The sequence below is a fragment of the Polypterus senegalus genome, chromosome 7 (assembly GCF_016835505.1).
Source record: "Polypterus senegalus isolate Bchr_013 chromosome 7, ASM1683550v1, whole genome shotgun sequence".
NCBI lineage: Eukaryota > Metazoa > Chordata > Cladistia > Polypteriformes > Polypteridae > Polypterus > Polypterus senegalus.
In genome coordinates, this window is record NC_053160.1 from 45,520,812 (window position 1) to 45,547,588 (window position 26,777).

Here is a 26,777-nt window from a genome sequence, read left to right on the forward strand (position 1 = left end):
CATTTCTCACTCATCTCTAATATGTACACTTCAAGTAAACCTTTACATCTAAAAACAACAAACAGATAGATACTGTAGATATGTAGAAAAAGAGCTAAAGAGTTGTAGTTGGTAATGAACATAAAAGTCTGTGTTTGGATTGTCAGATGCAACTACAAGGTTTAAACAAACAAAGTAAGATATCCAAGAACTGAAGGTGGTACCCAAATATTCTGATATGGCAACATTACTTACTACGCCATCACACTGTCCATATTTGTGTTTTTTATATTTGTTGGATACATTTGTAAGTAGCTAATACTAAACACTATAGAACATGGCACTTTTGCGAGTAATAGTAAAGACTTGTTGCTTTTTTTTATTTGTTTGTTTATTATTTTAAACATCCAGGTTATTTTTTATCATTTTCTTTAGGTTGTAAAAGTTGCTGATTGGCATCAATAAATCCCACACAATAATCATTAGCAATGTTTTTTTTTCAGGAACACATCGGTGGTGTTGTACGAGTACTGAGATAATTGCTAGGCAATCATATTTCTGAAGGTGTAATTGCACCTTCTACTGAAGATACTAGTCCAGCAGCTGTAGAAGTGACTTGGTACAGTATGTGTTATGAAGCAGATGTTTTCAATTCAGCAGCTTAGTTTGCTCTTCATGCTGTGGGTCTAGACAGAATATGTTCTTCACAGATACAGTACCTATGATATCCACAATTGGAAATGTACTTTGTTCTTGTCAACTACATTAAATGAACAGCACAGAACACACTCATTTATACATGTAGCTATTTAGTAAAGTTAGTATGTATGTCATGATGAATCACAAGACATGGTAAAGTGTAAATAAAATATAGTGAAGCATTATGCCCTAATGCATGACTGATCCATACATAAATGTGGTTGAAAGTATTCCTATAATGCTTGATTGGTGGCTGTAGGATAAGACTGATTTTTCTGTGTTCTGAATCCAGGACAACAACCAAAAGCAGCTGTTCAGATTGTTCCAAATAGGTACAATTCTATTTATGACATGATTTTTCGCACTTGCTTATCTAATCAAAAAATACCCAGGAAGCACAAGACCCCTAGCTAGATTGCATTTTAAGAAGTGTTTATTTTGAAAGACATAAAGGCAAGCATCATCTTAGTATTTGTATTCTTTTTTTTTTACAGAGCTCATTACTGACAGCCAGATTGAGAATGGTCAATTGAAAGCTGACCTCAAAGATAAAGTGATGTACACTTTGCTACGTAAACATCGCCACCAGACCAAGAAATCCAATCTGCGGTCGCTGGCAGACATTGGGAAGACTGTCTCCAGTGCAAGTAGGCTGTTTACCAACCCAGAAAATGGTAATACAGGTGCCAGTTTGCTGCAGTCTTTCTGTTTACTAAAATTATATTCTTTAATTTTTCAGTTTTTAATTATCAGCTTGCTGTAATGATAAATAATCATTCTATATCTAACATGTAACAAATTGTAAAAAAACTATCATAATTTAAGACAAAGAAAACATCCAACATCAAAACAGTTTAAAGAAGTCAAATTCTGCTACGTTGTTTGGTTATAATAATTTAGTTAATATATTTAGTTAATAATAGAATTCATATTGCAATTTAGTTTGAAATATGGGTAAAATTCTCACTATAATTGACTACCCAAAATAAAATAAAAAGGCTAATTTGACCCTAAAATTATTTTTATATGTGTAATTTATTATCATCATCATAATCATTTTTACTCCACTTAATTCTGATGACGGGCACATTAGCATCAACTGAGGCTTGGCTCAGCAGACCTCCTTATCCCCAGTAACTTGCTCCAGGCCTTTCATTTGCCATATTGCTCCCATGACAGTCAAGAGATATAATCCTTCCAGTGTGGCCTGGATAAGCCCCTGAGTCCCATTTTACTGGGCCATGCTTTGTACATTTCATGTGGAAGAAGCAAAATATTAATTTTTAACCACATAACCAAACCACCTCAACTGCCTCTTTTCAATACTGAGAAGCAACAGTAGTACTTCAAAGTTCTCCCTTATTTCTAAGTTGCACAGTTTATCACTAAGATTGGGCCCAGCAACCTTGTCCAGAAACGTTTTGGCTATTTGTACTTGTGATCTCTTTCCTGCAGTTTTATTTGGTCACTATTTAAATCCAGAGCTCAAGACAAGAGGCGAGGATGGAGATATAGCCTGAGTAATAAATAGAACGCTTCATCTGAGGACTTAACTCATGTGCGACCACCAGGTTTGGTACAATATCAACAAATTACTGTCACCGGTCAGATTCATTGGCTAATCTAATGATCACCTGTTATCTCACTTGTGAACAAAGCCACAAGGTACTTGAACTCCTCCAGCTACTTGAGTTTGACAATTATCAATCAAATGAGGCATTGGGCAATTAAAAAGGAAATATTCCATTTAAGAGAGACATTTGCCATATACAAGCTGGATATTTGCATCTGCAATATACAGTAAATCCAACATTTGCCACAAAAGTTTGACATGTGCCACTTTACCCTGGAGAAAATCATACACATTTGAAAAAAAGACAGCACTTTTACATTCAGCATCCTCTACATATAGAAAATAACACTGCAAGAAAAGAGTGCACTGTTTTATAAATGGTAGCCCATACAAAGGGCCTCATCAAATTCCTCCCACATATGGCCTTTCACTTTGGCTACTGCTGTAACTGCTTTTGTGGCCTGCCAACATCTCATTAACTTTAGTAGTCACTATTAATGAGGCTACTGAGTATTTATTATTACTGAAGTAAAACATGGACAGGACAAACAAAATGTAAAACTAATATAATGGCAACTTACATGCATCTGTTAGTCACTTACTGCCATGTAACACGACCTTGAGAAAGGCTTTATTTGTGTTAAGTAAGAATTTGTGACTAATAGATGCACTATAGCAGCAAATAAACACCATGTACTGATATGTTAGCAAATATCCAATCCTTACATGCATTATGCTGTTATATCTGAGTCTTGAACGATTGTGAAATTATTATTGACTGGACTCTAATTTCTTTTCAGACTAAAGTGTAGCCCATGCTTTTTTTAATAATTGTACCCTTTAATAATATTTTTGATCATTTCAAAGTTTGTTTGGATATAATTTTCAGTCCTTCAAGATGTTTTACATTTAGCAAGGTGTAATGGGTCCAAGTTGGCAACAGAGATATTATTTTTGCAAGAGTAATCAGATGACACAATATCTCATGATAAGTGGAGCTAAAATTTCATTATGTAAAATAGTACTAGGGTGTTGTACCGTGTTAGCCATCATGAATGTAGAGAAAAGCCAAGCAAAATGACACCTTTTATTGGCTAACTAAAAAGATTACAATATGCAAGCTTTCGAGGCAACTCAGGCCCCTTCTTCAGGCAATATGGGCCTGAGTTGCCTCGAAAGCTTGCATATTGTAATCTTTTTAGTTAGCCAATAAAAGGTGTCATTTTGCTTGGATTTTATGTAAAATAAATATCTTTTAGTGTAGTCTCTCATTTATATGGAGCTAAATCACATTATATAAAATAAATATCTTTCAGTGTAGTCTCTCATTTATATCTACACATAATACATATAAGAGCTTATAGTCAGAATATTCAGAACTGTTTTGATGTGAGATGTTGTATACAAATATCCTATGTATACATTATTTCTTCTAGAACATTCTTGATAATGAAACTTCACTCAGAAATGAATGAAAAGCATACCGTATATGATATTTAAGTTGCATTTTTAAATTAAACATATTGTTCAGTTCTATCTGTTAATCAGTGTTAGGATTTTTAATGTCTTTTGTTTTTTGGATGGATGTACTCTTAAAAAAGCTTCAAATTCTGAAGCACAGGTTGCTGTTCTGTTTCTGAGTTGAAGTTGATTTTTCCCTAAAATTGTTGTTGGTATTCATAGTAAAATAACATAAGTAGCACAAGTCTCTTTTTAATACTTTCTGCTGAGGTTTACAGATAATATTGTAAATACAGTACAGTAGTTTGGTGCCATCATTCAAATATTTCAATTACTTGGTGACTCATGTTAGCTGTTGGTGAAACTTAAACTAAATTTCGTTATGAAACTATTATTATTCAAATGTGTTGTTTATTTTTTATTTTATTTATTTTAATGCTTACATATCACATGGCCTTTGTAGGCTCACTGTCCCTGTAGAGAAAATTACTGGGAACTTCATATTCATACCTCTCATAAAGAACATTTCTTCTTCCACATCCTTGAAGAAGAGGATTGTTGTCTGGCTTGTTCGAATATTGGAGTGGACAAAAAAAAAGTGATTACATTAGAAATGTTCATTAGAAAAAGAAACATTACTGCAGACCTGTATACTAATTAGCAACTTTTTAAAGCTGTAGTTAGAAAGAGCACATCAGTAATCCATCTTGGATCAGATTCTGTGCCCAGTAAAGTTGCACCCAGTTTGCATGTGGGGTTGCCTCCAATATCTCCAAAGACATGCAGGTTAGTTGTGACTAAAAATTGGCTATCTGTGGACAGATGTGTGTGAGTGGCCCAGTGATGGACCCAGAGTTGTTTCCTGTGTTTTGTCCAGAAATTCAGGGATAAGCTCCAGCCCCCATGATCTAAATTCGGATTAAAAATATTAAGTCAATATGCTGCCTTTTTCAAACAAAATATGAGATCCTGCAGGAAGGAAACAACGGAAAGATTTAAATTTGACATTTTAGTAGTTATTTGCCATAATTCTTAGTAATGTTCTTCACTCCTTTGCACCATTAGTTAAAAAAAACACGCACACACACACATACTCACACAGACTTTACAGAAGAATAGTCTCCAAAGATTTACAAAGTTTTTGAGAAGTGAAGAGTTTCTTCTCATAAATGGCTCACACTGTTTTTTGCAGTAGTTAAGGTATAAATAGGAACTATTATGAGACTACACTGCAGATTTCTTGGAAAATCACTGGACTGAAGTTCTTATGTCAGTAGAAGTTTAAAGACTAAATATAAAAATATAAAATAAAGAAAAAATATAATTTTATTTAAGTAGGCTTTTAACTTTGAGTTAATTAAAATTGACTATATTTATTACATTTATATTTATTAAGTTCTTAAATTGGAGAAATCCTTAGCATAGAGTATGCATGTGGTCTTCACAAGGATCTCCTGGTTGTTACTGACATGCAGATGTTGTAATATTTTTCCCAACTGAGACTGTCAAAGTCAACAAGTAAAATCCGTTATTGTTTGCTTGCACCAAATATACTGGAAACTGATTATATGGTTGCTTTCTGCAATTGCTACTTTTGCACTTGCTTATTATTCTGTCAGCTTTTTATCTGTCTTTTTCTTCCCATGACTCCTTTCATATTTCTGCTGTCCTTTCATCACTAAAGCACGTAGTCCTCTTGAAAACTCTGTGCCTTGCCTAACAGTCCGCACTTCAGATGAGGATATTCATGTACAGAAGAGTCCAAGCATGGGATGGCTTAGTAAGTTGAAAGAAACATTAAAATGTAGTTTGTTTGTTATATCAAAGCAAAAAAAACGTTAGCTCTTAGTTTAAAAAAAAAAAAATGTTAACATCTTACAAACTTGACTATTACCATAAAATGTCAATGAATGAGTGAGTTTTAAAATTAAAAGAGAAAATAACAAAAAAGGAAAGTAATTAATAAAAGAAAAATAACCACAGTCAATAATTAATTCATTTGTGAAGTAAGAGTCAAGTGTCATTTAAATAATAATTGTTAATTATTTTGAAAGGGAGTAAACTGTGTCTCTAATATAATTTGGAGATTATATTATTTATAAGTTCAGAACATATATACATTGTTTCACATGTTCAGTGTCACTACAGGAAGTCATCACCTTGACTGGAATATCAGATGGTCATTAAGGGAACACCAACATATAAAAATGGACATATAAATGGATCTTTAGTACATATGTAGGGCTAATTTAGAAGCAGTTTAGAATAATAAAAGCGTGGTGTAAGAATAAGATAATAAACTCTTAATCATAAAGTAGCAAATTCAGTCCCAGCTTCTTTTTCAATTGATGGTACCCTAAGCAGCTCACCTAACCTGCTAGTGTGCCAACTGAAAAATGATTTAAAAATATAATATATCCAAGTATTGTTAGGCTTGTTGGATAAACATTTTAGCCAAATATGGAATAATAATAACGATATAGCATATGGAAGGGCAGTCCCACATAAAATGCAGACGGGCCTAAATTTAGAAAAATATTGTCCTGGTAGTACATGGTATAATTTGCACATAGGATTTAATGTAATTAAATTCTTCAAAGATGTCTTAATATTATTCAGTTTATGCCATAATTGTACTCTGTTATATGATACATTTTATGATAAACAGTCGTGTTGTTAAAACATCACATATTATACTTAGTCACTATAACAAAGTTAATGTAGAACTGGCATAAAACTATCAAGAAACCTATTAACAACCCAAAGGACTGCTGCCATGGATAAATGCAAAAATTGTAAGATAAAAGTAAAAAAAAACACAGTTCTCTACCTGTTCAGTTTTTTATCTTCACTTGACATGACAGATAGAGAGAATTAGCATAGTTATTCTTATTCATGTATCTCTTTTCTTGTTACAATTAGATTTAAGCTCCCTGGATACATACAGTTTTGTTCATGAAAGAAATTTCTCAATCAATAGGTTTGCCTTTGTAAAATATATTCATTGCGAAAGTAATTATTGTATATGCTTAATATACATTTTAGGGGAAATAATAGTATGTGCCTAAACTGAAAGTTTAATAACCTCCCCAGTAAATCTGTAACTCCATAGTTTTAAGACTTCCATTTAACTGTAGTTGCAACAGACAAAGATTCACCTAAACCGTAAATCAAATATAGTATAAATCTTACTATAAATGGAATGAACACTTTGTTTGGCTTTCATTTATTTTATGTTTTATTGCAGTGCTGTTGAAGTTTTTTTACAGCATGCATTGTAAAAGAAATCGGAAATGTTTGTATCAGATGTAAATGACTGCTACCTAGTGTGTTAGTAAGCTATGATAAAAACCTGCAACATATACTGCACTAAAAGGAATCTCTAAATTATATTAATGTAGTAATTTAAAGTTATTATGCTGTATCCTCATGACCCAGCTTTGGAATAAGTACATTTTGAAAAATTAATAAATGAATGAACAAATTAGACCATGTCTAATTTGGGCTAATTTGTATTGGCTGAAAGGTCTTCTCCTGCTTTTAAACTCTCTTCTAACGTCCTTATCATTTCTGATATCACTGGTGAACGGTTAAGGGCTTCACTGAATATGCTTTAACTTTCATTGTGTTATACTGACTTCACATAGCACATTGTTAACACTTTTCAAATTAATCTGTTTAGCTCACATAAAACAAAAATTATTTATGTTGCTGAAAGTCTGCTTTATTAAGGTATGCATTTAATACCTTATTATAGTGGCTGCATCAAACTGACATTTGGTTTATTATCTACAAATATGAAAAAGCTGTGCAAAAAGAGAGTGTGTCAGGCCACGGATTACTAAACTCTCGTTAGGATTATATTTTCTATCTATCTATCTATCTATCTATCTATCTATCTATCTATCTATCTATCTATCTATCTATCTATCTATCTATCTATCTATCTGTTGATATGTCTGTTAGTATTTTAGGCATAATCTTGGGTATGAACATAGGCAGAATCCTAAGTCACCAGCTTGTATACTGTTCATTTTACCATTTTTGTCTTCTTAGTTTTATCTAAATAATCTTGTTAGTTTTTCGCTTGGATCACTCTATATCTTCTCTCTAAACTTCAATGCAAAATTCAATGATCTTGCACAGATAATGCCCAATTCTTCCATTTTCTTTTCTCATTTTAATAGTTTCCTATTATTGGCAGTTGGTCTTATTTTGTAGTGAACTTGAATTTTATTATTGTAAGTAATTTGTTTCTAATCGTTTTAAAACTCAAAATGTACTTACCTCTTATAAAAAGCAAGTTCTAATGTTCTTAAAAATACTTTCTTTTTAGTTTATTAAACAAAAATAGCTGTAAGGGCATAGCACAAATATTCAAACTATCTTGACTACAAAATTTAGTTAACATTTTATGAAAAAAAAATTATTAAGAGAAAAAAAACTTGTCATTTTTTCATCAGAAAAAAAATACTTTTGTGTGTATTTTAGACTTTTCCTAGTGACCTTAGTTGAAGATGTACTGCTGTTAGTTTATTTTATTTTTTTCTTCATTAAAACCTAGGAAAAAAGTGAGCCAGTAAGTGGATGAGAAGCTGGCTTTTTTTTGTAAGGAAATAATTATGGGCTTCAGTTCACAATCCTGGAACAGTGTCAATACAATGGACTCCTGAGAGGAGTATGACATGTTTACAATTATAAAGTAAACCACAATTATGCCAGCTTATACTAAACTATTATAATCCTGGTCTGATTGTAGCACAGATGACCTTTAGAAAAACAGGATTAATATAATGTGATTAATCTCTGTCTGGGTGAATGACAGCAGGCCATGATATAGCAATCATTTATATATAAAACTTGCAATTGACTAGATTTAGCAAATCACTGATTATTCTATTTTAATTGCTTTTCAAGTTAATAAATACAAATCTTTTAACAGCACACTCAATGTAGATCAATAGAATTGCCCTAATTTAAATGTAGACTAATAATTACTAGACAAATATTCGTAATTACCACAATAGTGTTTTTACTAGTGCCATTTAAATTGAATATCGTTAATTGCTCTTAAGATCAATTATGCCAATAAATCCCCTGCTTTTCCTGCTTTTATTTCTGCATCACATCAACGATATAGTTTGTGACTGATTTCAACCTCCCCTTCCTTTGCCTAATTGGACATATCTATAACAGTTGTCTGATATTGATTTTATAGGTAGCCCAACTACAACTCATCGAAACCTGACATCGACCAGTTTGAATGACATTTCTGATAAACCAGAAAAAGACCAGGTATGAAAACTAATGGTAACAAATGTTGTACTGTACTTCTGTGCACAACTTCGGGGTCACTCTTTCAGTATCAGTTGTTAAGAACAGAACATGATATTGTAAAAGAATGAAGAAAAAAGGATATGATAAGAACATCTCTGGTGCGATTTCTTTTTTTTTTCTTAGCTGGTGTAAACCTGGCAGCACCTTCCAGGTAACATCCATCAGGCTGATTGCGTAGTCTGATAGTTTCTGAGATGTGTTTTGACTCCATGTCTTGGTCATAGGTGCTACCTTTTTTCTTATACCAAGGAAGCCTGGAGCAGTGTGAGAATGCAGAAACTTAACTTCTAAAGATCCTATATATTTAGTAACTGCTTGTTGTAATAACTGTAGTTCACTAAATCTGCCAGGTAACTGTGTGTCATGATCTTTAAGTTCATTACTTGGCCTTTTTGTTGTTAAGTTCTTGATTGCAACCACTAGTCTGCAAGACACACACCTGAATGGAGAAAAGCCTTTTTTATACAACAGCTACAAATTTTAATTGAAGAAACAAACAGTAAGCTTTAACTCGCATCTTTAAGAAAAAAAAGATTTGTTAACTTGATAAAAATAACATTAGAGTTTAATTGAAAGTGTACGTTATAATTGTGTAATAGCTGATACATGCATCCATTTTTAGTCCACTTAATGTTGGATCATGGGGGTCTGTCCCTGCAGCAATAGACACAAAGCTGGAACCTTGGTTTTTTGTACTAATATTGTGTTTCTAGGTATTTTTCATTTGTCTGTATCATTTTGTATAACTTTAATTGTTGACGTGCCACACACAGGTTTAGCACAAAATACTATAATAATATACTTGTTTCATTTGTGGTAACTGTAGCTCACTAAATCTGCCAGGTGACTGTGTGTCATGGTCTTTAAGTTCATTACTTGGCCTTTTTGTTGTTAAGTTTTATAGGTGCAGTTATGCAGTCTACCCTTTGTTGTATTTCAGAACAGATTTCCTGACAATATCATTTTACAAACCAAAGATACTCATTACAGGCTTTTAATTCAAGCATTTTGTACCTGTTTAGAAATGTAACTTTATAAATTTTGCCTCCTGTACAATATATCCCCACCCTGCACTACTATAAGTTAAACATTGTTTCACATTATATGTCATCTGTAGTGGTTTTCCTGTGTTAAAATGTAATGTTTTATTTGCGGTACCTTTCAAAGTAAAGACAATCACAGTAAAAATAAAATGAAAATCTGACGGATGATAGTGGAATAACACTGAGGTACTTCACCAATCATTCTTTTTACACTATACTGACTGCTTTTTGTATGTTTACCCAAGTCAAAAGTTTTCTTTCTTTTTAGTAATTTGTGGTGAATAAGAAAAAAGCCTATATGAAAAATGAATGCAGAATATTAGTAGTATTTCTGCCTAGCTGGAGTAGAGATTGGTAGGTCTTTACTCTAATAATTTATGTACTTGCGTGTATCTTTCTTTTTTTTCCATGACCACAGGTTTATGATACAATGCAGAAAGTAGAGATATGCAGTTAGGTTGGAGGCAAATGAGAACATCAATGTGACAGTCATAGCCGGACAGTGAAAGAGTATTTGATGCCAATTTGATGGACCGTACCACCCGATAAACCAGGATCCATTTTTAGCATTTCCATTTAAAGTGAAAACCATACATTTGTTGGTACTGCCTTGATTTAAAATAAAATGGTGATTATTAGCAACTTGCAGTTACCACATAAATGGTAAATAAACAAAGCAAATAATATATTAAAGTATAGGAAAAAGGAGTGGGAAAATAAAATTTCAGGCTGATATGAACTTGGAGAGAATACAAGTGAGGTTTTGAGTATCAGCAAAGCTAAATCCCATCTGCTCCTCAGGCATTCAAACATTAAACCATCTGAAATTGTTCAATTAAATGTGCAGCAAGCAGTTCAGTGTTTGGTGGCTGTAGTTCTCCCAACTGGAGTGGCACTGTATTTTATGCATTTGGTAGAATTAGAGTTGTTGTAAAAAGACTCAAAAGAGAAACATATATAATACGCTACCATGGCTGTCCGTTTGTCTGTCCAGGATTTTAAATAACCTTTAGCTCGCAAACTATTTCACCTATTGACCTGAAATTTGGTACACATATACTATGTGACGTCTACTTTAGGGGTGATGATTGACCTCTAAGGTTATTCCTCTTTTTATGTTTATTTTATTTTATTGTAGAATCAACTCTCAGCAGCAGGGCAGCCATGCAACACATGCATACGGGCGCCATTCTCATTCCCTACCACCTTCGCCGTCACTTCCCTTACATCTTCATATCTTAAATCATTCTTGAGGCAGATTGAAGACTTAAGTTCCAGCTTAAGTGAAAAATTAAGTAATTGCAACACAAACACTGACTTAATCAGTTTTAACGTGAAAAGATGCTGATGAAAGAAGAGAAGAAGCGTGCCGCTAGGGTGGAGAAAAGAAGAGCTGCCCAGGAAGCAGCAAGCGCTTCAACCTCTAAGAAAATGAATGTTAAACATACAGAGAAAGAGGAGGAAAACTATGAATGCTCAAGTCAAGTGTATTCACTGCACATTACTGGTAAAATAATGGTTCAATCAAAGTTGATATATATGATAACCATGTAGGTAAGGAAAATTGAAGCACGGATGACTTCACCAGCTGCTCCGGGAATGGTTGACGTATTAGATATTTAACCCAAATAGGAGTCCTATGATGACCTTTAATGACCTCTTGGGCACAGCCATCATCAGTGTGTCTGTTTGCGGAGAGAGTGTTGACCTTGTTGAGAGGTTTACTTACCTTTGTAGTGATATTCATGTCTCTGGTGACTTTTCCTATGAAGTCAGTAGACGGATTGGGACAGCATGGGGGTTCATGAGGTCGCTGGAAAGGGGTGTGTGCCGCTCCCAATATCTTAGCAAAAGGACGAAGGTCCAAGTCTTTAGAGTCCTGGTTCTTTCTGTCTGGCTATATGGTTGCGAGACATGGACACTACTAGTGACGTGAGACGAAGACTAGACTCCTTTGGTACTGTGTCTCTCCGGAAAATCCTTGGGTACCGTTGGTTTGACTTTGTGTCGAATGAGCGGTTGCTCATGGAGTCCCAAATGAGGTACTGTACATTATCTGCATTGTGTGGGAGCGTCAGTTACGGTACTATGGCCATGTCGCGCATTTCCCCGTAGAGGTGATCCAGCTTGTAAGATCCTCATCGTTGGGGACCCCAGTGGCTGGACCAGGCCAAGTGTTCGCCCACATAACACCTGGCTGCGGCAGAATGAGGGTCATTTCCGGAGGGTGGGACTGGGCCGTGTGTCTGCCTGGAGGATTGCCAACTGGGATCCCGAGTTGTTTTGTCGTGTAGTGGGTGCAGTAACGCACTGTACCTGTGCATGCTCCCCGACTTGACTTGACTTGGAGGCCGATGGGATAATCTGCTTACAAAAGTGGAAAAGTATAAGAGCATTATAACTAAAAATCCCCTCTGCCTACCAAAATGTAATTTTCTTGCATATTATTATTATTTTTATTATAAATTGCATTCTGGTGTTGATCTATCCTAGATTTCTAAACCTGTTTTATTTTAATTTTTCATCAATAAATCAAATTTAATAAGAAAAAGTGAAGATCATTTCCTTTATTATTAGACACTAATGTTTATTAAATACAACCACTGAAAACTAGACAGGGAATGAGCATTTTCGCTGCACTTTACCATGAAAAAGTTTAGAGACTTCATTATGTGATATCCATTCCATGTGTTTTTTCAGTTCAAGGTTGTAGAGAGCAGCAGCCTTTCCAAACTGATTGGCATAAGACAGGGACATGATGGCAGTGCATTGTAGGGCACAATCACATGCTCTGTTACGCCAACTCATATCAGACCAATTTAGCTTTGCCAATGTGTGTGCATTTTGTAATCTGTAAAGTTTGAAACTGTATTTTACCTGTGAACTTGTTACAGTGTGCTGAGATTCAGTGAAGAGGACTAGACAAAAAAGAAATTGACTTGATTTCACTTGAGTATGCAAGTGTTACAAAAACAGTGATTGTTCTGGGGTGTTGAAAATGTCAGTGGAGCTGTGAGACAGCAGCATTAACTACTGTATTACAGTTTAGGTTCGAATAAACATACTGTACGAGTAAAAACTTATAGTCCTGGTTTAACAAAGTATGTCAATGCTTTAACAGTAATAACAAGAAAATTGAAAAAAAAGTCTGAACTTATGAACAAGCCACTCTTTTTCTTTGTGTTATGTATAGATCATTAATACAAGGCAAACATTTACAGCTAGATTATAAAATACAAGCAGCATAAACTAAGTGGTCTGCCAAATGACAAAATATTTTCATTTTTTTTCTCACCTCTAATTTATAGCATCCTCCATTTGAGTCTTTCTTTTAATCTTGTCTCTCATTACTGAAGATTTACTGAAATTTATTCAGAAGTCCTGCAGATGTCATATGGTGCCATCTCCTGTTGTTTATAGCTCCAATGCCCAGTAGTATTTAAGTGACACAGATGCAAGCAATACTTTCTCTGCTAGTAATATCAGTTAAATACTTGCAACACATGGTGGCACGGTGGCGCAGTGGTAGCGCTGCTGCCTCGCAGTTAGGAGACCCGGGTTCGCTTCCCGGGTCCTCCCTACGTGGAGTTTGCATGTTCTCCCCGTGTCTGCGTGGGTTTCCTCCGGGCGCTCTGGTTTCCTCCCACAATCCAAAGACATGCAGGTTAGGTGGATTGGCGATTCTAATTTGGCCCGTTTGTGTGTGTCCTGTGGTGGGTTGGCACCCTGCCCAGGATTGGTTCCTGCCTTGTGCCCTGTGTTGGCTGGGATTGGCTCCAGCAGACCCCCGTGACCCTGTGTTCGGATTCAGCGGGTTAGAAAATGGATGGATGGATACTTGCAACACTACTTAGAGGCAAATTACATTTTTGTTTTAACAACAGAGAGTTCTTTGATAAAATGTAAATATGTTCTGGAATACTGTATCAACATAAATTATAGTGATTATAATTTTGGGAGGGGCGGCACGGTGGCGCAGTGGGTAGCGCTGCTGCCTCACGGTTAGGAGACCCAGGTTCGCATCCTGGGTCCTCCTCCCTGCATGGAGTTTGCATGTTCTCCCCGTGTCTGTGTGGGTTTCCTCCGGGTACTCCGGTTTCCTCCCACAGTCCAAAGACATGCAGGTTAGGTGCATTGGCGATTCTAAAATGTCCCTAGTGTGTGTGTGCGACCTGTGGTGGTCTGGCGCCCTGCCTGGGGTTTGTTTCCTGCCTTGTGCCCTGTGTTGGCTGGGATTGGCTCCAGCAGACCCCTGTGACCCTGTAGTTGGGATATAGTGGGTTGGATAATGGATGGATGGATAGTTTTGGGAAGAGCACTTGCTGTGTGCTGAAGTGAAGGATTAAAGCCAGCACTACCTCATGAATTTTATTTTTTTTTTTTGCTTAGACTAAAAGGTTACTTCACTTTGAGGTTACTCAGGAGATGATTCACATGACTCTGGGTAAACTCTCTGCATTGTGTATGCTGTGTCTTTGTTACTGTACACACATAAATGTGTGTCGAAGAATATTTATGTGATTTCAGTTAATTAAAAAAATGTTTTTCAATGTGATCAATGCCATTAAAATCATTTATAAGCAGCAAAGAGAAAAGGTAATTTAAAGACTATTAAATTTAAAATCAGAGAGGTCTTGGATGTCCCCGTAATGGTAATCTGTTTCTCCTTCATCTGGGATCACAAGGTGACACTACATATGACATAAATGTTTCCTACTGGGCACTCCATTCACTTTTCTCATTTAATGCAAGGCACAGTTTAAAAAAAATATTAACTTGTTATTAATAGAGCATGAAACCGTTTTGAACTTGTTTACATAGTAATAGTATCATTAAATACTGTATAAAGTACAACTGAAAACTGTTTAACATGCAGTTTGATGTACTGTAGCATAATGCACAGTATGTAAAAATGTTGTGATTGCTTCTGATTTATAATGAAAGCTCTATTTGATTATTATTTTTAACACATCATTGATGAAAAGCTTGTAACATTACACAAAAAGACATTACTGAATCTGTTAATAAGAAATATGTAGCAAAGGCAAAGAAACAATGATATCACTTCTTTATGACTTATGTCATTTTTTTTAATGAATATCCTAGAGTTTTTAAGGTCTTATTGTTTACAAATCATTTTTGATTAATTAGTTTCATTATAATATCAAAGATATATTTATAATAAGCAAGTTTTCATATAATTTGGTTTTTGTAATGGAGGCTAATAGTAAATAAAAGACACATAGGAGTACTATATGTTTTCATATTATTCATCCATAAATAAACAATACAATGCAATAGTTTTTTTTTTTCTTTTTCTTTCTTTTTTTGCAGTGGCGGGAAAGAGCTCCATTAGTAAAGCAATAATGCGTATCTGTTTTTTTTAACTAACACAGGTAATTTTACTTCACATTACTCATTACATAAAAAAGTAATCTGACAATGTAACACATGCTACTTTTAATGCTTTACCCCTAACACTGGTAATGTGTAATGTAAATGCAGGTTCTGTCTGTAATGCAGTTATATTACATCCATCCATCCATTTTCCAACCCGCTACATCCTAACTACAGGGTCACAGGGGTCTGCTGGAGCCAATCCCAGGCAACACAGGGTGCAAGGCAGGAAACAAACCCTGGGCAGGGCGCCAGCCCACCGCACAGTTATATTGCATCTAATTCAAAATCAGGTCATGTCATTTTCCAACCTACTAAATTGGGACCAGGGTTGCAGGGGGTGCTGGAGCCTATCCCAGCTACCATAGGGGGGACAAGGTAGGAACAAATTATGGAGTGCCAGTTCATCGCAGGGTGACCACATACACGCACACACACACGGGCCAATTTAGTGTTGCCAATTCACCTTACCTGCGTGTCTATAGACTGTGGGAGGAAGTCGGAATACCCAAAGGAAACCCACGCAAACTCCATGCAGGGAGAACCTGGGACCAGGTGCAAGGCAGCAGCGCAACTACTGTGCCACTGTGCTGCCCTTCTGCAAATGATTCATTTATTTTTTTATTACTGAATTGAATCAACTGATATAAAGCAAAACAGTAATTTATATCAATTCTAACTGTAAATACACTGCTCAAGACTGCAGAATATCTACACAGTTTGATAAATATTTTTTTCATGTTGTGGGTTATAGTCAAGTAGAGCCTGTTCCAGAACCAACTAGTACAAGGCAGTTACTACCTCTGGAAAATGCCAGTCCATTCAAATGCACCCTCACACACACTCATCCCAGTTCTGTGTGTTGTCATTAATCAGACTAGCAGCATCTCACTGGACAGTAAAAGTGGTGTACAAAAAAAAAAAAACAATCTTCCATTACACGTGTGTCCCAGGTGTAGTTTGCATTGCTGTTCTTGTCTTGTCTTTATATTTGTACTGTAAGCAGTAACAACTTTGTTCACGCTTTTATCAACTTTATAGGTTTGATCAAATATCTTGGGAAGTGGTAGTTCATATATTTAGTTTGACAGTTTTGTCATAGGTACTGTTGATTAAAGTAATTTAAAATGTGAAAAGTAATTCATAGTAAAATTCAATTAGGCTGCAGAGTGAATTATTATAGCTGAATAGCACATTGATGAGTTGCAGAGTATTTTAATAGTAGAAAAAGTGGTTGTAAAATGTAAAAAAAAAAGTATTTACGTGGTAGGTTAAATATCTTATAGTTATTGCTCCTTATTGTCCTTTCTTGTAATATTTTTTTTGTAATAAGAAACCAAGGCTGATAACATCTTACTATTCTTGAGGGTATGCAGAAAATTCCATGCCCACAGAACCAAAATATCCCCAGAGGTTAATAACAGAAAAAAATCAAGGATATATAAAAAATAAATAGACTCCTGACATTAAACCATTTCAAAATATACACATGCAATGGAAAATTAGATTAGATTATGTGAATTATGTGAAGGAAATAGAAAATAAACAACCTGGGCAAACATGAAAAAAATGAAGAAATACTTAGTAAATGAAAAAAAAATAATTAAACACAACCCAAGACTAAATATGTAATGTCTTTTTTTTTTGTTTAAAAAAATAGACTTTTTTTTGGATGGATATTAATAAGTGTTTTAAAAGAAGTTGTGCTCAAAACAGTAGTGGTGCTTCAATGCCAAAGAACTGAAAGAAACAGACAGGTGATCATGTAATGGTACACATTCATTACCTTCTTCGTGATACTGTATACAGATATTGTCCATGCTTCAGGCTTTTTGCAGTAATATCATCTTCTTAAAACAAGGCCTTACTCATCTTTTGGTTTGTGTTCTTAGGAAAAAGAGAAAAGTGAAAAGCAGATTTTTAAAAGTAGGATGTACCTTCTACCGAACATGTAAGAGTACCATTTCGGGGGACCTTTATAAATTTCATGAGTGTCTGAATGTGCCTATTAGAGAATGGAAAAATTATTTATTGGTCATAACATTAATATCTCTAGTGATGTCATCTTATTGAAAATAACTCTGAAGTTCTCAGATGAGGAGAGCCGCTTAGCCACCAGATGCTGGTTGATGCTCACCTAACCCAAGAACAGGTTGTTGGAAAAGGCTTAGCTTTACTGTTCAACACTTTTGTTCAATTTACAGATTGAATAGAGGGGGAAACAAAGAAATTAAAGCTTTGTTATTTAAAAAACTACAGCTTTATTCAGGAGTACTTATTATTTATGTATTATTATTAGTTAATTATTATTCACTTGTACGGCTACAGTACTAATGATAGCCACTGTCCCTACAACAGAATACAGTATAGCAACAAAGGCAATGGTTGTGAGCTTAGACTAAATGGCACTTGTTGAGATTCCTTACATTATTATACTATTCTAAAGTATTCAGCAGTGCATACATTTAATGACATTTTAAAAATACAATTTCTTCAGCAAGAATCCTACTGACAGGTTTGAGCATATTCAATAATCCATAAAAGAAGTGTGATATGACATATTTAGCAGAATGAAAAGATGATTCTCATTTGTGAATGTGGTGGTATATTTTGAAAGCAGTTCTTGTACTATTTCATAGCTTCTGTTTGAGAATTATTTAGCTGATATAACAAAATTAGTGTTTTTATCATAATATTAAGAATGAGATAAAAGGAGAAAGTAAAGTTTAATGGGTAAAAAATACCCATTTTAAATATTGTTTTTTAATCCTGCATTTGGAAGTACTTATATATAATTTATAAAGTGATTGACACAAAGCTGATAATAAAGAAGAGAACTGTGGGGTTTGTTTAGTTAGCCCATCCTTTATTTTATTTTTCAGATAAAGCTTTAACTTTGTGTCTACCTATGTAGAAATGCAGTATGCCCACTACCATCATAGTTACACCAGGTTTCACTTTATGAAGCCCACTTATAATCCGACCCGTTATTCCCCTCCACTATGGTAAAAAAGGTAAAAAAAATGTAATTATAAAGTTGTATCTTTGTTAATATGTTCCACTCCTTTTGATCTTTTTGACCTTTTTTTTTTAAATTAAAACTACTGGCATGCCCTTTTAATTCAAAAGTCTGCAATGTTTGTAGTGTCCATCAAATTTTTAGGGGCAGCCCGGAGCAGGACTAATGACTTCTGTTGATTCCGTAGTTGCTTTTTCTCCATGTGACAAGCCTTTTATTCAGAAGAAAGTTATTAAATATAATTAGACACCATTATTCGTCTAATGTCTTGTTTTCCTATTTTTTCGCTCAAAGTGTGAATTTAGAGTTAATGTAAGGAGCAAAAAGGAACAAAGTTATGCATTTATTTTTACAACAGTTCCAGGTGTTTTTACTTTTAAGTGGATTCACTAGTTTCTTGATATTGCTCTTTTCCAAAATGGAAGCAATTTACCTCTAACAGATTAACAGATTGTAAGTAATAATTAATAGGCTAACTGCAGTCCACCATACTGCTTTATTAGAAAGGAACTCCTCCCTTGTAAAGTTGTTTATACATAGAACAGAACAGGCACAATAAAGATATGCAATGCATTTCAGTAGACTAAAATTCTTCAGTAATGCTCAAGTTCAATAAATGTATAAAACTGACATCCAAACTATGACCTCCTTCAGAATCTCCAGAACTTGAATAAGTAGAAGCAAGACGTCTTACAGAACATGTTCAGTAACACTTTAGTGTCTGATTAAAAGAGTGAAAACATGCACCACCTGTACCCCTTCATGAAAGGATATCAGCAGCCAGGACTAAATGACTCTGCATTTTTCTAGCTCTTGCCATGTGCTCAGCATTTACATGGCTACTGTCTCTTGCTAATAAGGAGAACAGAAAGTTAGGACTGTAATAAACTTTATATAGTTAGCATAAATGATTAATAATCTAGAAATAAATATAATACAAATTTCAGAAATCATATGAACTTTTGTGTTCACAGCTAAAGAACAAATTCATGAAGAAACTCCCTAGAGATGCAGAAGCCTCTAATGTTCTTGTAGGAGAAGTGGATTTTCTAGAGAGTCCCTTTGTGGCTTTTGTTCGTCTCCAGCAGGCAGTCATGCTGGGAGCACTGACTGAGGTTCCTGTACCTACCAGGTAAGAGCACAATGAAGTAAGGAGACTGTGTTTGTTTTTACTCCTGAATAGCAGTTTTCCATATTATAAACAGCTAATTTTCAGGCATATTGTATTAGATAATGTACATCAAGTTATTCAGAGATTTAATATCTGCAACAATATATGGAGTTTGATTATGTTACAAATTAGAGTTTTGAGGCCACATATGTATGGTCTATAAAAAGTGTATATGTTTTTGTTTTTCTGTCTATTTTATTATTAAGTAATTGTAACATGTAAAATTATAAATAGACAAGAAGGGATGTAATATACTCTAAAAGTATATTATAAAAAACACCCCCACTGATGTAGACCATCCCTCTCCCAATCTACATCTTTCCAGTCCTGAAAGAGACAGTACATACTGTCACAAAACGAGTCAAAGACAGAAAAAGGTTTGGGGCAGCCACCCATGTAATTTGGTATCCTGGCTGCAACTTCGTTTCTTTCAAATACCAGCACTGAAGTGCTTACAACAGAGTCCAAAACAAGACTGACACAGAAGGGAAAAGGGAAGGCTTTTAAAGGGGGAGACAGGAAGTGAGGTCATAAGGGTCGGGCACGTGTTCATTGTTCATTGGTTTAGTCCCGGATGTGACATCAGGGGGGCCGGAGCTGGCAAGGTCTGTCTCCATTGGCTCGGTCCCAGAAGTGACGTCCAGAGAGACAGGTGGAACCTCCCGGGTTAGGTCTACAGGGAAGTGAGAAAGAGAGTTAGTGCGCTCTGCCACATCCCGGCATGGCTCAGAACTGCCTTCACTCGAGCCCTTTAGCTGCCTCCCATGCGCGCGTGTGTGACAAGGCCCCCCCCTCAGCCCAGACCCGTGGGTCGGGCGACCTTAACCGAGAGGTCGTAAACCGAGAGAGCATCGGCGTTGGCATGGAGAGCACCCCGACGATGAACGAGCGAAAACTTGTACGGCTGCAGGTCAAGAAACCACCGGGTGACCCGCGGATTCGACTCCTTGTGCAGGGCCATCCACTGTAGAGGTGCATGGTCCGTGACAAGGGTGAACTCACGGCCCAACAGGTAGTACCTCAGCTGAGTGATCGCCCATTTAATCGCCAGAGCCTCCCTCTCCACCGCCGCATACCTGGTCTCCCGGTCCAACAGTTTCCGCTCAGGAACATGACGGGTGTTCACACCATCGACACTTTGGCTCAGCACGGCTCCCAGGCCTGTGTCCGGCGTCCGCCTGGAGGATGAAAGGCAAAGAAAAGTTAGGTGCCATCAAAATAGGTGCGGACGTAAGGGCCTTCTTCAAGTCACCAAATGCAGCGTCTGTTTTGCAGTCCATACCACAATGTTCGGGCCCTCTTCTTTGTTAAATCAGTCAAGGCGCGCTCTCCAAAACCGGGTACAAACCGGCGGTAGTACCCGCTAACCCGAAAGGCTTGGACCTGCCGCTTGGTTCATGGACGGGCCATTTCAGAATGGCATCAATTTTGGAGCACTGTGGCCTTACGGTACCCGACCCACCAGGTAGCCTAAATATTTGGCCTCGCTTAATCCAAAGAAACATTTCTTGGGATTAATCCGAGCCCGCCTCACCAAGTGTCCGTAATACCGCTTGGACATGCTGTAGGTGTTCCTTCCATGTGCTGGAATAGATGACCACGCCATCTAGGTAGGCAGCACTGTATGAGTTATGAGGCCGAAGCACTTTGTCCACCAGACGCTGAAAGGTTGCTGGAGCCCCGTGTAACCCAAATGGAAGGACACGATACTGCCAGTGTCCGCTAGGGGTACTAAACGCGTTTTTCCTTCGGAGTCCGTTAAAGGAACCTGCCAGTACCCTTTGTCATGTCAAGTGTGGTCAGGTATTGAGCCTGTCCAAGCCTCTCGAGGAGGTCGCCCACGCGTGGCATTGGATAGGCATCAAATTGGGAGACTTGGTTAAGCCGACGGAAGTCATTGCAGAACCTCCAACTCCGTCAGGCTTACCGACGAGCACAATGGGGCTGGACCAGGGACTATAACTCTCCTCAATTACACCTAGTTCCAGCATGCGCTTGATCTCAGTTCCACTTCAGCCTTTTTGCCTCGGGAAGACGGCACGGGCGTTCTCGGACAACAACCCCGGGCTCTGTCACAATGTTGTGCTCAATCAGAGAGGTCCTTCCGGGGTGTTCACTGACTACCTCTCGAACGGTCCGGATAACTGTTTCCAGCTCCTGCCGCTGCCTGGGTCTCAAGTCTGCGCCAAAGTTAAGGTCGTGTGTGTGAGCGAAGAGTGAGCGGGCTGGCCGGAGGAGGGATCAGGGTCCCTGTCCTTCCACGGTTTCAGCAGGTTCACATGATATACCGCTCCTTTGGCCGACGATTGGGTTGACTCACCAAATAGTCGACCAGTCCCTTCCTCTCCTTAACTTCAGAGGGGCCCTGCCAGTGGGCAAGCAACTTAGAGTGGGAGGTAGGCACTAGGACCATGACCCGATCTCCGGGTGGAACTCCCAAGAGACGTGCAGTTGTAGTAGCGAACCTGTGCTGCTTGAGCCTCCTCCATGTGACTTTTAAGGACAGGCGAATCTTTCCAAATCTATCGTAACTGCGCGATATACTCCAGTATGTTAGTGGTGGGAAGAGCCTCTTCTTCCCAGCCTTCTTTCAAAATATCCAATATGCCCCGAGGTTGTCGCCCATACAGTAGTTCAAAGGGGAGAACCCGTGGAGGCTTGTGGGACTTCCGATAGGCAAAAGGACGAGGGGGAGGAGCTGATCCCAGTTCCTTCCATCCTCGCTGACCACCTTACGTAGCATTTGCTTGAGAGTTTGATTAAACCTCTCTACTAATCCGTCGGTTTGAGGATGATACACGAGGTTTTAAATGCTTTATTTTCAGTAATCTGGCAGTCTCCTTGAACGTCTCCGAGGTGAAGGGGGTCCCCTGGTCTGTCAAGACTTCTTTGGGGATCCCCACGCGCGAATACCCTAGTAATTCCCGTGCGATGGCTTTAGAGGTAGCTGAGCGCAACGGAACAGCTTCGGGTGATCGTGTAGCATAATCCACGAGGACTAAAATGTACTTGTGTCCTCGGGCTGAGGGCTCTAGAGGTCCCACCAGGTCGACCCGATTCTGTGGAAGGGAACGCCAATCAAGGGAATAGGAACAAGAGGAGCACGGTCCCTCCTAGGAATCTGTCGCAGTTGACACTCCGGCAGGAAGCGCAAAAGCGCGAACCTCCTCATTAATTCCTGGCCAGTAAAACCGGAGCTTGATCCGCTCCAGAGTTTTTTCGGTGCCCAGGTGGCCACCTAGGAGGTGGGCGTGTGCTAGCTCGCAGACCTGCCGCCGGAAGGTACGCTGCACTAGCAGCAGCCTCGTCTCCTGCCCGTCATGCATTGCTACACGGTAAAGGAGGTCATTATCTAACACAAAGTAGGGGCCCTGTGGCATCGACTGACTAGTGCGCTGGCCATTGACAAGGACCACTGCATTTTTTACAAACTTCAGGGAGTCGTCATTCCATTGCTCCCTTTGAAAGAAGCCGGCGTCTTTTAAATTGAAACCGCAACACGGAGAGAGGGTCAGCGCCGACCTCAATGGGCGTGGTTTCCTCCCGCTCCGCGCCGGCGTTGGTGGATGACGTGTCAGCCTGCGACGGCCCGGGAGTTGCCACGTCAGCCAGGACGGCTGCTTCACCTCTCTCTGCCGGCTGGTTACACGGCGTGGAGGCAGCTTGAGACGGTTCATCTCCGTCCCATAACGAGGCCCAACTTAACCCCGGAGTGGTATGTGTCTCACCGCTTTTAATGTCAGACCAGTCCCGCCCTAGTATCACCGGGTGCGGAGGATCAGGAAGGATTGCCACGGTTACTTTCTGGACTGATCCTCCGTAGCTAATGACACAAGCGGCGGTGCTGTACCAGCGGGTTTCCCCGTGGACACAGGTTATACTGGTCTTGAATTTTAGCCATTGTCGCGGTAGCACAAAGCGGCGGGCAACAATGGAAATGTTGCTGCGGAATCGAGCAGAGCGGAAGTTTTAAACCCGTTAACGATCACCACGCCTGTATGCGGGACCGCCAACGGGTTTGTCAGAGCACACCAAGCCCTCCTCCCCTCCACCTGCATTCCTCCTCGCCTCCAAGCGGTTTTGCGTGCCAGCGGCGCCGCGACGCCGATGCAAGCTCCGGGTTATACAGGGAGGGGCTAGGTCTTGGGACATACCCCGGCTGAGTTTGGCAGAAGGACGGTTCCGCTCTCCCAGAGTGTGAGGCCGCCCTCTGTGTTTCCAGAAGCTCTATGAGCTCAGACATGTTCTTAAACTGCACGCCCCAGACCGGCTGGGGAAGTGCTTTTAGGAGCAGATAGCACGCTACCTGCTCAATGACCTGGTGGGGCTTGTTTTCCAAGGGCCGTAGCCACTGCCATACTTTTGCCCATAAGGACCAGGCTTGTTTACTGGTCGGCCTCTCAGGGTCCAACCTCCACTTCGTTATTTTACTCACCTGCCAGTCTGGGGCACCCCAAGGTGGTAAAAGGGGCTGTGGTTTCACTGGGGGGCAGGCACTCTCCCCCAAGAGAGCATACTGAGTCCCTCTTGTCTCCCCCCTCCAGGGCAGCCCAATTCGGTGAGCCCCACCCGCACACTCCCTGGCCTCTCTAGGCGGCCTAGTTCTGCGTGCTGGGAGCGGAGCCCGCACCGGGTCTCGCCGAACCACGGGCACCCTCCCGCCTGAATACTCGGCCCCGGTACGCTCCCACCTGGGTGTTTTGCAGGTCCTGTCCCCTTCTCTTCTGGGACTTCTCCATCCTGCCAACTACGCCACTGTCACAAAACGAGTCAAAGACAGAAAAAGGTTTGGGGCAGCCACCCATGTAATTTGGTATCCTGGCTGCAACTTCGTTTCTTTCAAATACCAGCACTGAAGTGCTTACAACAGAGTCCAAAACAAGACTGACACAGAAGGGAAAAGGTAGTGATGGGACGCTCGATACTCAGGTTTCGACACTGTGTCGAGCTTTCGAAGCGCTGGAGATCGAAGCACCGCTTCGAGGCTTGCTTCAAATGCGCCTGTCACGTGATTTTGAGCACGCTAGCGTAATGACGTCATTATATCCGCGCAGTCAGCAGTCGATTTGGTCAGTCACTAGTCTGCTGAAGTGCTTTGGCTCAAAGCGTAAAAGCGGTTGTCTGTGCTATATTGATAAAATACGCTAACACGAGTTCAAATCCTAGTTGGGGCTCGCATATGTTGAAATAAGGATTTTGTATAAAACAGTTAAGTAGTACTTGTTTGAAAGTTAACAAATATATTTTGGAGACATTATGAACGATTTACATGGGGCACCTTTTTCCTCGGTGTGGAATTGTGTCCACCAAGAATCTGTAACAAATCGATGAGCATATTTTGCGTAAGGTAGCACGTATTGTAACAATCCAGAATCTATTCTACCCCATGTCGATCATATCACAGAGGCTAAGAAATGCTTCACTAAAGCCGACGTGGTCATTACACCAGTATATGCGCAAGACATTCCTCATTAAACGTTTTTACTATTCAGTGATTCCCAGATCTGTTGCTGATTTGTATTATTGATTTCCAAAAAGCAATGTGAGTAAAAGCGTGTTCTGCATAACTAATCACAACTGTCTTTAAAACAGAATCAGCGCCATCAACAGTGTCTTCTGCAATTTTAGGAAAGCCTCGGGATTTCTGCGTTAATGAGACAAAAAAGTTGTAAAGAAACTTTGCAAATTCATCCAAAGGTGAACGTAAAGATCACTCAAGTACTGAGAAGAAGGAGCAGCTGGATAAGCACATCTGGAGCCAAACTTTCAAAAAAGCACCTGACTTTGTCATGAACATTCCTTTAGTTGTGAATTCATCTTATCAAAGGCTGCGCTGGGGGGTAAATAAGTAATCTTCCGAAGTGCAGCACAACAGAGTAAATAATTGATGTAAATAGAAATACTGAAAGACTAAGTTTTTGCCGTTTCTGTATTCTTAAACCATCTTCCAGTTACACAATCCCCCGCAGTCTCTGTCACATTCAATGTTCTCTGCTCCTTAACCTGTCTTGTTACCCAAAGCATCAACACTCAGTTTCATTCAAGGCTTTACCGTCCTTCCTTTCATAGACATAAAATAAAACACATTTCCTCTACATGTCCAATAATAATAGTAAACTTGCAGGAACGAGAAAAGCACAAGATGAGAATATTTATGACAAGAGCCTGGACATCAGGATGAGAATGTGCCTTGTCACCCATTACGTGAGCTCGTCTGCCATCCCTCGGTTACACTGGCACACGTTACACTCTGGAGCAAATGCAATGGAGAATATCAATCAATCAATCAACATTTATTTATATAGCACATATTCATACAAAAATGTAGCTCAAAGTGCTTTACAAAATGAATAGAAAAATAGAAGACACAATAAAAAATAAACATAAGTCAACATTAATTAACATAGAATAAGTAAGGTCCGATGGCCAGGGTGGACAGAAAAAACAAACAAAAAAACTCCAGAGGCTGGAGAAAAAAAAATAAAATCTGTAGGGGTTCCAGACCACGAGACCGCCCAGTCCCCTCTGGCAATCTACCTAACATAAGTCAAACAGTCCTCTTTGTATTTAGGGTTTTCATGGAAGGACCTGATGATGATGGTCACGTAGACTTCTGGCTTTCAGTCCATCAATGTTGGTGCATCATGATGCTTTGAGTAGGTGGTGGTGGCGCAGGCCACCGGAAAAAGAAACAGAAGAGAGAGTAGGGGTCAGTATGGATTTTAGAGCCACTGTGAATAGTTATTATGAAGAATTGAACATACAGAGTATCAGGATTAAGTTAAAGTGAAGTTATTAAAAGGCCATGTTAAAGTAATAACATGTAATAAAGTAATACCGACAATGTACACCTTCAGAAGTGGAATAAATCGACTGTATACGTAGAACATTTCAGATAAACGATGAATTTTGTTAATCATAAACAATGCAACATAACTATTATATGTGTTGTTACTTTTTATTTATACTCACCAAACGTTACAGATCTACATGGGAAATGAACACAGGTAATATGTTTATAATCATTCTCACTAAAAGACACTGTCAAAATATACTAATGAGAAAATTGAGACACATTGGCCTTTAGGAAATATAAAA

The 26,777-nt window shown here is 38.5% G+C and overlaps 1 protein-coding gene across 5 annotated transcripts in view; it reads left to right on the forward strand.

The window, feature by feature from the left end:
* slc4a4a (solute carrier family 4 member 4a) overlaps positions 1-26,777 on the forward strand; it is a 279,906-nt gene that overhangs the window by 173,089 nt on the left and 80,040 nt on the right. For 2 of the 5 annotated variants that reach the window (XM_039758567.1, XM_039758569.1), the window contains exons 6-8: positions 1,173-1,361; positions 8,931-9,007; positions 19,483-19,640. In XM_039758567.1, the coding sequence (XP_039614501.1) occupies positions 1,173-1,361; positions 8,931-9,007; positions 19,483-19,640 (424 nt within the window). Of the gene's footprint in view, positions 1-1,172; positions 1,362-5,396; positions 5,493-8,930; positions 9,008-19,482; positions 19,641-26,777 lie in introns of all 5 variants that reach the window. The other 3 variants (XM_039758571.1, XM_039758568.1, XM_039758570.1) reach the window with 3 other exon arrangements.